Raw genomic sequence first — 12,527 nt, 5'->3', positions numbered from 1 at the left:
TGTGTGTGTGTGTGTGTGTGTGTGTGTGTGTGTGTGTGTGTGTGTGAGTGTGTGTGTGTGTGTGTGTGTGCGCGCGCGTGTGCGTGTGTGCGTGCGTGCGTGCGTGCGTGTGTGTGTGTGTGTGTGTATGTGCACTGTCACTGGTTCGCAGTTGGCGTTCTCTGTTGATGAACTAAACCGGTGTTTGCATAGGTGTCCTCGCACGGGAATCGGCCTTTGCGTTGCGTGGTCAAGTCACGGCCGAGTCTGCGGGAGTGTTGGAGGTACGGAGCTGTGTACAGCAAACAGCACTGGTAAAACACGGCAGCACACGGCTACGATTGTTGTGCTTCCGCCTCTCTCAGCATCACGGCAGGGGGGAGGGGGTGTCACCCAAGGTCACGTCTCCGGCACCCACGCGGTGTGTTATAGCGGTGGAATGAGCAGCCTCTGTATTCTCGGTCAATATAAATGGCACGCCAGTCATGGTGGTATACGTAGCCCGCAGTGCGGGCATGCCGAGACTATTGCAAGCCAGTGTTGTTTTGTCTGTCGTTGAATGCCAGGCGTTTTCGCTCATGCTTACCCACTCCCGTGCACAGTTCCCCTTCAGTAATATGGACCACCGACAGTACGTACGTAGGCAGTAACACCCTTTACCACTGCCCACTTCATTACCCTTACCCACTACCAATACTCAGACAGGGTTGGTCACTGATCGCTATAGCGGTACTTGTTCAGTAACAGTTATTCACTGATCACTAGCAGTACCTCACCAGTAACAGTCATTCACTGATCGCTAGCGGTACTTGATTAGTAACAGTTATTCATTGATCACTAGCAGTACCTCACAAGTAAATGTTCAGTTATTCACTGATCGCTAGCAGTACTTCACCAGTAACAGTTATTCACTGATCGCTAGCAGTCCCTCACCAGTAACCGTCATTCACTGATCGCTAGCAGTCCCTCACCAGTAACCGTCATTTACTGATTGCTAGCAGTACCTCACCGGTAACCGTCATTCACTGATCACTAGCAGTCCCTCACCAGTAACCGTCATTCACTGATCACTAGCAGTACTTGATCAGTGACCGTCCTTCATTGCTCACGAGCAAGTTTTGTTCAGTGACACTCTTTCGTTAATGAGCAGCAGGATATGATCACTAAGTAACAGTCATCCCCAGATAACTAGCGTGACTTAATCAGTAACAGTTCTTCAATAATCAGTAGCAGTACTTAATCAATGACAGTCCTTCATTATTCACTAACAATATACTTAATCAGTAACAGTTCTTCAATAATCAGTAGCAGTACTTGATCAGTACCAGTTCCTCATCAATCACTAACAGGTTTTCCTCAGTAACAGTGCTTCACTGACCACTAAGAGTACTTGATCAGTAATTGTCATTCAGTAATCGCTATAGCAGTACTTGATCAGTGATAGCCCTTCAGTGTTCACTAGCAGGTGTTACGGTCAGAAATAACCGGGCCCGGCGTGAAACTAACAGATAATACCAATAATAAAACTTTAATTAACAATGGGTTGAATATTACTATTATCTATATATAGTACATATACAGGAACGGTTCAAATAATGACGTAAGATTAGCTACAACAAAATATTTGTAAGTCGGATTCTTGATCGTAGCCAGGCCTAGAGTCCAGTTTAGTTTGCTGACTCTAATTCCTGTCCCTTCCTGACGTTCCGAGGAAACCGATGTGACATATAGCTTTGAGTAGATCCCCAGTTGTTTCAGCTCTCTGGATTCGGTGATGAACGACAGTTTAACTCAGTGCGGAACCATAGCCCGCAGTTACCACATGAAGATCAAAATGATGATGAACACGACTGTTTATTTGACATTAATGATTATGGTGTATCGCTTCACGACTATATTTTATTACATCACGATTATGGACTCTTTATAATTATTATTATCACGATTATTATTATCTCTCCCCCCCCCCGCACGACTATATTCATAGAGCATACTGACTTTATATATGCATGCTGACTTTATTTAGCAATCAGGAATAGACTGTTGCTAAGCAACAATACGGCACACGTAACACAGGTCATGTTCAGTGACTGTCCTTCATTGATCACTGGCAGTGCTTGATCAGTGACAATCCTTCAATGATCAGTAGCAGTACTATAGGCCAGTGACAGTCCTTCAAAACGTGTGATCCTGTGTCAGTGGCAATTTCTAACGATCTCTATCGATCTATGGGCTATATTGTGTGATTTACAAAACGGTGCTGTCTCCTCCACTTCCTATAGCTACATGCCAAAGGTACTTGAGGGACTTGTTTACCCAACTTTATGGTTGGGCAGTGCAGAATGGCCAGTGTTTAGCTCAGTTGCTTAGCTGGAACGCTCTTGGTAGTTCGCGCTATACGCGCACATTGCATATTGTAGTTAGTAGTTATTATATTCCGTTTCCCTCTTTCACGTACAACAGGTTCATAAGGGGTTAAATCCGCAGTATTGGTTCATAATGGATGTGCAGGAACCTTGCAAGTCTCGCCAGATGCCTGCTCTTAATAGCTCAAATTGGGATAGTATATAGGTTCGTTCCATTGTTCAGTCTCGTTCGCGAATGTTCTTACGTAAGTTTGCAGCGTGGCAAACATGTAGCAGGCGATGGTAGTAAGCTCTCTAGCGCGCTGCTCGCGTAGATTCAGACGAGTAACGTGAAGCGACATGAGAAGGGTCTGTCTAATATGGTCGCAGATTACCGCCGTCGTGTGGCGCTTATACGACCAGGCGCTGCGACAGATCAGTGCTGCGGTCCTTGCCTGCTTGGTACGCACTGACCACAGGCGTGGCTAGCCAGCGTCCGGCTCCTCTCTAGCCAGCTTACGGCCATTCTCGCGCCGCCGACAACACACGAGGTTCGTGCACGCAGGTCGGCAGTCGATGTTTAGAGCCTACCTTGACGCCGTCGTCACCCGTGACCCGAGGCACGGGTGTCACCTGTCGGGCAGTGACGGACGCCGGACGTAACGCTGTCGCGACGTTGCCGCCGGAAGCCGACGCGACGGGAGCGTGCGTTCGTGCGCGCGTGAGCTCACGCGACGCGCGGTTCGTGATCGGGTCGCTGGCGTGAGAGCGCGTCGCGCCACGGAAACGCGTGTTAACGACCCGTGCTGTGATCGTGGAACGGGTTACTGCTCGTGGATGCGTGTAGGCTAGTTCTAGAGTTGACGGTCGACGCACACGCCTTGTGATCAGTCGCTAACCGAGTACATCCGCGGGGATCTCAATCATTCGTCTGCTAGTGTCGCGTTGCCAGACCGTGTTGCCTCCGGTCCGTCTACAGTACTACGGCTAATCACGCACAGGCGCATTCAAGGACCGTCGGCTTGCCGCGGCTCGCGCGGTATAGCGTTGAAAGCAACGCTGCGTCAACGTTCCAAGGCTCAATCAGTCATCTGAAATCCGTTTGTGTGTCGTTGTCGCTAATGTGTGTCAGGCATTGTCTGCGTGCGTCCTGTATCGTCGCACGCGCGTCGTTAGTGGTCACACGTGATGCTCCGACGAAGTGCGGAAGACAATTCTCGCTGCTGTATGTAGCCGCTGCTGTCCGTCCGAGGCGACTTCTATGCGTGATCGTGCGTTAGGTTAGTCGTGGATGGATTAGAACCAAGTGCAGTTTCTATGTGAGTGTGCGGTGCGGATCCTTCCGCGAGGTATAGGACTTTGACGAGTTTAAAATCCCTTTGCTGTGTTCGGCATCAATCGTTTCCGTAAGAATATTCTATAGCGAAAGAGGGAAATGAGGAGATGGAGCTAGTAGGAGGTGAGCTCTGGTCGGCGATCATTCGATTCATCATTCGATTCATTTACGCGAGGGTGCACCGTGGTGTGATCAACGCCGTGAGCTTTAACCCACAGCACATTGCCCGCTCCTTCAGCGTGAAGCTACCAAGCTAGCAGGACTCGTGTGCGAAAAACTCGTTGATCTTGTGTAGTTATCCTAATCTCTACGGCCAGGTCAGCTTGCTAAGTAAATAAATCAGTTACATTGGCTAGTGTAACGAAAGAATCTTGCTTAATACAACCAAGACATCTTGGTCGTGGATAGCACAATCAAGGTATCGTGGTATTGTCTATAGTACAGGTCATCTTGCTCTGTACAAACAGAGCGTCTGATTGCAGTTCTAGAGTACCAGCGCGTACATCCTTCACCGTGAGCCTGGTACACTCGTGTGTGAACGGCGCGCGCCCCGAGGCCCGCGCGCACGCACGCACGCACGCACGCACGCACGCACGCACGCACGCAGAGCGCGGACATCGGACTCTGCTCAATGATCAATCAATCACAGGGGCATGATGTGCGTAGCGTTGAATAACTGAACTGCTGAGATTTCGCAAGAGATCGGCAATCTCTTGCGGACATGTCGTTGCGGGCTTAGACCGACCTGATATTTGCTGCCGACGTGCTTTTTTGTGATACACGGGGCCGACGTCGTTCCTTCTAACGTGCCGACGTCGTGCCTTCTAACGTGCCGACGACGTGCGACATGTCGGTCTACACGCTCGACGACGGCTGCACGTGGTTCGTCGACGAAGCATACGATTATTTCTCCGAGGATGACGAGGAGCAGAGCGCATGCGCGGCAGGTAGCCGTTGCACGTCGACGTCGAGCCAGAGGTACATGCAGCGGTGCGTTCGTCGTCGCTTGTTAGACAGAGAGAGAGAGGATGCTGATGATACGGATGTGAGTAGAGAGAGCGAGAGCGAGAGAGAGGGTGGAAGAGAGAGAGATAGATAGATAGAGAGAGAGCGAGAGAGACAGAGACAGAGAGAGAGAGAGAGAGAGAAGAGAGAGAGAAGTGGAGAGAGAAGAGAGAGAGAGAGAGAGAAGAGAGGAGAGAAGAGAGAAGAGAGATCGGGGAGAGAGGGAGAAGGAAAGAGAGAGATATATATGGGGGGGGGAGAGAACGACGAGAGAGAGAGAGAGAGAGAAGACAGAAGACAGAGGGAAGGTGAAGCTTTGTGTGTCAGCGCGTGCGGACGGGAAGAGAATTAGATTATAGGCGGTGGGAGTGCCAATGTGAGAAGGTGACGCGGGTCGTAAGTGCGCTGGGAACTGTGCCGAGGGTTTTATATGCGCGGCGCGGGGCAGTGCCGCGCTGCCTGCATACCTGTATGTCTGCCTGCATGCCTGTACGCCTGCCTGTCTGCCTGCTTGTCTACCCGCCTCCCTGCCTGCCTGCTTGTCTACCCGCCTGCCTGCCTGCCTGCTTGTCTACCCGCCTGCCCGCCTGTCTGCCTGCCTGCCTGCTTGTCTACCCGCCTGCCTGCTTGTCTACCCGCCTGCCTGCCTGCCTGCTTGCCTGCCCGCCTGCCTGCCCGCCTGTCCGCTTGCCTGCCGGAACTCTATACGTTTACCTATTTATTTTAACATTTTTACTACCTGTCTAACATTTAAAGCTTTTACGCGTCGCTTCAAAACTTCTTTGTGTATTTCTTCGTCGGCAGAATATCGTTTTTTTTTACTATAAGATGAGCGTATATGACGTGATTCGTATCAGCAACCGTGCATATCTCAAACACGCTTGGCAAGATAAAGGTGTTATCGCCGAGGTTGAAAACGTGATCATTATTGAGGCGATAAGCGCGCGATGTAAGAAATTGCAAAGCTGGCTGCTTTCTTTTTCGTTGAAAACCCATTTCCTATGCGAAAAATGAAACCTGAAAATAGATCGCTTTGATATGGATTATAGTTGCATGTCATATCTGATCGTTCTGTCGCGATTGCTTTAATGTAAAATTTGCGACGTAAAATTGGAGATGTTTTAGCACGACCAGCACAATGTGTTAGGAAGGTCCAGTCGCAGGATCGGATCACGTAGCTCAGTAAAACCCGTCCGAAATCAGAGAGTCGTCATTAAAATGAAAAAGACTGATACCGTGTGACATTGCGGTGATATTGGCAGTGAATTAATGTTCGATGTAGAAATGATGAAGAAGAAATCCAAACTTGTGTGGTAACCTGAATAAACTTTAATATATGCTCGCACACAGTGTGTCCATCTTGCACAAAGAGACAAAAAACGCGCGCGCGTGTGTGCTTACTCTCTCGACCACAACTAGACTCCTCGACTCCAACACTCGGTCTTCCTCAAAACCCCCGCCATGTCTACACTCGGTCTGCACCCCTATTTCACAATAACTCGAGAATCTGCCTAACCTAAAACGCGCTTATCCAATTCCTTGTAACATCAATGCGGCCACACAAAATGCGCGACGCTGTGTCTAGATAGACTATTACTAAAACAACCCCTAGTCTAACTCCACTGACTACTCTATGAACATCTCTCTGAAACATCTGTAAAACATATGTTACATTAGCTCCCCCTTCCCCAAGACGATGACTACCCTGTCATCGATTCAGCGTCCCCGCTGATCTACGCTTCAACCTAAACCTAAACAATATCTAAAAAATAAAAATAAAATACTACCCTAATACTTTCCTAACTCAACCCCAACGAGAGAAACGCATTTATGTCCAATTAAACAACCCACAATCAATACACAAACAAAACAACAATCAAAATACAATAAAAAAATACATATGAAGCATAAAGCTTTCTATACAAAACAAGTAACGATAAAGTTCGATCACCATCAGTGATCACCATACAAGTCAGAAATTCAACACATTTGGCAGTGAACATTTTGATATCGCTGCAATTACTCTCCCTCTTGCGTCTTTTTATGCCGTAACGTAAACAGGCACTTGGAATAAATAAAAAAGGTAAATAAACACGAAATGTATTTACTACCAAAGTCGTAATGTTTCTCTACTCTATTTCGCCTATAATCACCTGTAAATGCCGGTCAAATGCTCATCTGCAACACACAAGTACACCGCACGCTAGCTGCTTCACACCGACACATAAATATATAGCAGATAGAAAAGCTATATATTTATGTGTCAGTGTGCAGCAGCTAGCGTGCGGCGGCCAGCGTGTGACAGTGTGTTGCAGGTGAGAATTTGGACGGCATTTACAGGAAATTGTCGGCAATAATTGGTGAAAGAGAGGAGAGAAACATTAAGACTTTGGTAGTAAATAGATTTCGTATTTATTTAGAATTACATTTTATTGAAACGCTCCAAGTGCCTGTGGTAACGTACGTGGCGTTATGCCGAAACCACGTTTAGCCATGTGCTCCATTATATCCTCATTTAAACTTCTTAATCCCATTATTACACACAGCACCGATGTGGACCTGACAACTTTTGTCACTTCCACACATCATACGGCCAAAAAAAAACGCAAAACTGATTTCGTATTTTCGATTAAATGTTTTAGGCCTATCAAACTCTAATTGAAAAATGTGTTTAGCAGTATGACAATATAGCGTAAACGTACCGTTAGCACAAATTCAAGAAAACGATCACAAATTTCTACACAAAGTTTCACGCAAAAGATTTTCCACGCGAGATTAAAGCTTTCCACCAATTAAATTCTATAATTCCCTGGATTTTTTTTTGCCATTACAGTTCGCAATTTATCTTTCACGTCCTCTGTCTCTGCTCTGTCAGCCTTGCCTTCTCTGTTTTGTTATCTCTTCTCTCTGACACACAGGACTTGCCCTCGCAGTATCACGAATACAACACCGGCCCTTCCTTCCTTCACGCTGACTTACTCGCATAGTTCTTACACCGTGTGTATCCACCGTCCACGTTCCCGCGTCTCGCTCTTTCCGTCCCTCTCTCTCCGGCATTCTTCGTCTCTCTCGATCGCTCTCCGTCGTTCTTCGTTTCTCCTACTCTTGCGCCTGTTCTCGTCTCTCTCTTTCTCTGTTTCGTTGCTGGCCCGTGGATCGATATAGTGAAGTAGAATGACGGAGAGCGATCGAGAGAGAGGAAGAATGACTACCTCAGCTGAACATTCGCGAGATTTGTCTGGTTATTTTCGAGTAGCGACGTATACCTGGATATATAATCTTCCCGGTTCTTTAAAATCTGGTTACTTTTCACCGCGAGTGCATGTAAACCGCGTCAGGTGATTGCCTCGTCGAGATAATAAAAAAGAAGTATAAAGTTCCGTTCTCAGCGCCAAAATCTCAATTATTTCCGAAGATAGATGGCTTCAGTGTTATATTTAATTATAGATTGACGTTCTAAACATTGGGAAAAACTCACGGAAATCACGGTGAGAAGATGCATGTATATGCAAGCTGGTATGTTATACCAGGTATATATATATTTATATATATATTTATATATATATATATATAAATATATATATATCCCTTCCTCCGTCTTTCCCCCCCTCTCTCTCTCTCTCTCCCTCGCTCTGGGTCGCCTTCCCGGTCTGTTATAGTTATCACATGCTGCGCTACACATCGCCGTGGTTCGACATTTTTGGCAGACGAACGAGAGAGCGACAGTGTGATGCTAGCGTTCATTTACAACCTGGGCAGGTACGCTCGCACCTGAGTGCAGTGCCGCAGCTATAAACACACAACACGCACGCATGCACGCACGCACGCACGCACACACACACACACACACACACACACACACACACACACACACACACACACACACACACACACACACACACACACATATATATATATATATATATATCAGGAGTAGATAATAGGGAATATATAGGGTATATATAGTAGAGATGTAGGGAATATACATATATCACGAAAGCACACCAGGCAACGCCGGGTCCCCACTAGTGTATATTATATTATATATATATAACAGCCACGTGGGAGTAGAGATGATGACATTTGGCAGATTAAAAACGTCGTGTTTGTTCGTAGCGCGCTGCATGGTGCGTCAACAACCACGCTTGCCTGCTCGCTGCTGTCATTTCATAATTGCAGTCCGAGTCTCGTTTAGGTGGGTGTGCGGGTAGGTCTCGCGGGAGTGTAGGGGTGCGAATCTCCCGGGTAGGGGTGAGTGTCGTACGGAGAGGGGTGGGTGTATGCGTGTCGTGGCGAAGCGGTGCACACGAGTGTAGCGTAGAGCCGTAGATGCAGACGCCCCCCTCCCACCTTTGCTTGTCGTGCTAGTTGAACGACCTCTTGTGTTTTACAACGTCCCTCAATGAAAATAGTTCGTAGCTGGTGCGAGCCGCAATGAAGAATCATGGAGTAAACTGTCGTTCCCACTGTAAACTATGCGTCTGAATACGCGTCGGACGCTAACGGAATATCAGAACGCGTCGGAACTAAAGAACAGCATTAAGAGTTTTTGTTATTCTCGCCAACGCTATATTCCGTGCGTAATCGGATATGTTTTTTATTTCTGTGCTGCGTAGTGGCTTGTGCGAAACAAGTGTTTCTATTTCTATGCTTAGCTGGCACATCTCCTGTAATTGCGTGCACTAAGCCTCTTAGTGAGAAAAAAAGTGTGAAAGCACTTACATTGTTGTGTGTACGACAGAGCATCTACCTAGACCGTATAAACGGGGTTTACAAACTTACCGCATTAGTTGAAGAGTGAGAGAAAATGGATGCCAGAGAGAGAGAGAGAGAGATAGAGAGAGCCGAAGAAGAGAGCGACATGGCAGTTATGAATACGAATGGTAAAGAGCGACAGCGTGAGATATAAGCCCATAATATGAGATCATAAGCTAGAGAATTAGAGGGAGGGGAGGCTATTAGAGAGAAACAGAAAAGAAAGAGACTTAGTGAAAGAAAGCAAGGAGAGTGGTCATGAGTAATAAGATAACAAAATAAAATACGAGAGCATTCGTGTGCGCATCGGGGGTTAGTTGCCACTCTCAGCAGTCAGATGGCATATTTGGAGAAAGGCTTTATTGGGCACGTCTATTGTGTCCTGCTCTGCATACAGCCCATTTCAGTCCAGCCTAAATGTTCGTGAACAGAATGTCAACCTCTGCTAAGCCAAGTGATGAATGCTATTCGAGTATGTATTTGCCGAGCGAATCAACGCAGTGGGATTAATGTGCGCCTACAGTCTCAATTTGCAAAGCTAACATGTAGCGATAAGCAGATCATTCGCGCTGAACGCTAAGAATAGCAATTTCTTGCGGCGACAGTGCAATGAGAAACTCGTCCCTCTCCGTCGTTCTTCTCCCTCCGTCTCATCTGCCATCACTCGCCACGCGTATGACCTCCTCCCTAACGATAGATATTCCATCCTACTCCCCCATTCACCCCGTGGCGCTCTCTGGAACGATAATCAACTAAAGGGGAATATACAAGGACATGTAACGTCATAGCGAGTGCACTCCTGTTCCATTGCTTCTGCGGTACCGCCCGGCCACAAGGTGTTCGACTGATCTCGGGCTTTCAGGAAATGGGAGGGCATTGTGAAGTAGGGCGGTTAGGATTTCTGAGACTACGCTCGTGCAACTAATGCGGAGGCAGTAGCCATGCGCTGTTCGTATATTTCACGTGGTCTCCGCCACTAATGATTAATAGTGGGGGACGAAGAATGCGACAACGTCTGACCTTTCTACTGTAATAGAGCCGCCCGGTGCGCTCGGACGAGATTTGCCACAGAATTTGCTCGCGAGTAATATTCGTACGCGAGTGCCCTATAGTGTTAGACATTGTTCTAATGAATATGTCCCTGAGTGCGGTTCGCACGTAGGCGGCACACATGCACGTGCTACATGATTGCACCCGAATTATGCCCTTAATGTTCACAGCATGTTCTTCGGTCGTTCCCATGTTAAAGAGAAACGCGCGCGCACACACATACACGCACATGCATACAGACATAGCCACGCACGCACGCACGCACGCACGCACGCACGCACGCACTCACACGCAGAGAGAAGAGAAAGAGGATGAGGGAGGGAGGGGGGAGGGAGGGAGGAGATGGCAAGGAAGAGCTTACTTGTAATCATGAGAAAGTGGCATGTCATTGATAGTGAATGGTCACCAAGATATACGTTCTTATATCTTAATTATGCCAATACGTTCTTATGTTCAGTCTGACACAGAGTGAAATATACCATTGTATGCGTGTAGTGTATCAGGCATTAGTCATTTCTTCTGTCGTAGTTTCATCTGGGGATGGAGTAAGATTAACATTACTTTTGCGGACCACTTATTCCCCGAGAAGCCCCGACTCATGGTAGCTCGTTGTTGCTGCGAATACTTTGATGAATTAACCATTAGTGTTACTCGCTCATTGATTAGGGTGGGTCTCAATTTGCATTTATGATGCAAGCACGCCACCGACAGTGTAATGAACCCTCGTACACATACAGTAGTTATGCTATTGTAATGTTTTCTAGTAGTAGTATTAGTGATTTATCATACCATCTCTCGATTTTAGCCACCATCTGCAATGGTACCATTTGTACTGGAATCTGATGAATCGGTCGTAATCGAAATTCTGAACAGTGTAAATGTACTAAGTTATTGCAGAAAATATAGTAATACGAATAGGAATTATAATAGAAATTTCTAAGATGATAATGCGAATATAAATGTAAATCGTCACAGCAGTAATGATAACATTGAACAGTAAATGTAAAAAATATGTAGTGATAATAATAATAGTAATAATAATAATAATAATAACCAAAAAATAACAATGACAAAAATTAAGATAATGATACTAGTGATGGTGATGATGATGATGATGATAGTAATTATAATAATAATAAGAAGAAAAAGAACAACAACAACAACAACAGCAGCAGTAACAACAACAACAACAACAACAACAGCAGCAGCAGCAACAACAACAACAACAACAACAGCAGCAGCAGCAGCAGCAGCAACGTCAGCCTCAGTAATGACAGCGGTGTGTGTCTTGCATTGTTGCAGGCTGCTGGAGTCGGACGTGAAGTCGCTCAACTCGATATCGGGCGTGTCCGGCCTCTCTACGCAGTCGTCGTTGGTCTGCAGCAGCCACTCGCGGCACAGCTCCAGCGGGTCACTCGTCTCGTCACACTCCAACCAGAGCCACATGAGCAACGCGACAAACGACGACGAGGTGGCAGCGGCGGTGGCCGCCAGCCAGGAGGAGGACTCGTGGGTCGTGTGGGGCCGCATCGTCAACGACTGGGAGAACTGCTCGAAGAAGAAGGCGGTGACGATAAAGGTGAGTGAGGTCGATGGTGAGGTCACATAGACGAGGACAATGGTGGGTGAATTCAGGACGGGGAGGGCAGGAGTGGGTAATATCGTGAACATGAGGGCAGTGATAGGTTAGACCACAGAGAGTTAAGTCAGGAAGGGGGGGCAGGAGCGGGTAAAATCATGAACATGAGGGCGGTGGGTGGTAAGGTCATGAACATGAGGGCAGTGGGTGGTAAGGTCATGAACATGAGGGTGGTGGGTCGTAAGGTCATGAACATGAGGGCAGTGGGTGGTAAGGTCATGAACATGAGGGCAGTGGGTGGTAAGGTCATGAACATGAGGGCAGTGGGTGGTAAGGTCATGAACATGAGGGTGGTGGGTCGTAAGGTCATAAACATGAGGGCAGTGGGTGGTAAGGTCATGAACATGAGGGCATTAGGTGATAAGGTCATGAACATGAGGGCAGTGGGTGGTAAGGTCATGAACATGAGGGCAGTGGG

At 47.2% G+C, this 12,527-nt stretch overlaps 1 protein-coding gene across 9 annotated transcripts in view; it reads left to right on the top strand.

Annotated features, from left to right (window-relative positions):
- The window catches only part of LOC106821438 (ecotropic viral integration site 5 ortholog-like), a 74,125-nt gene that overhangs the window by 40,549 nt on the left and 21,049 nt on the right, over positions 1-12,527 (top strand). For 8 of the 9 annotated variants that reach the window (XM_014826239.1, XM_014826240.1, XM_014826236.1 and 5 more), the window contains one exon: positions 11,773-12,049. In XM_014826239.1, the coding sequence (XP_014681725.1) occupies positions 11,773-12,049 (277 nt within the window). Of the gene's footprint in view, positions 1-4,321; positions 4,639-11,772; positions 12,050-12,527 lie in introns of those variants that run through there. The other variant, XM_014826241.1, reaches the window with a different exon arrangement.

Source organism: Priapulus caudatus, unplaced genomic scaffold (assembly GCF_000485595.1).
Source record: "Priapulus caudatus unplaced genomic scaffold, Priapulus_caudatus-5.0.1 Scaffold73, whole genome shotgun sequence".
Classification (NCBI taxonomy): domain Eukaryota; kingdom Metazoa; phylum Priapulida; class Priapulimorpha; order Priapulimorphida; family Priapulidae; genus Priapulus; species Priapulus caudatus.
This window is presented reverse-complemented; position numbering and strand designations above follow the sequence as displayed.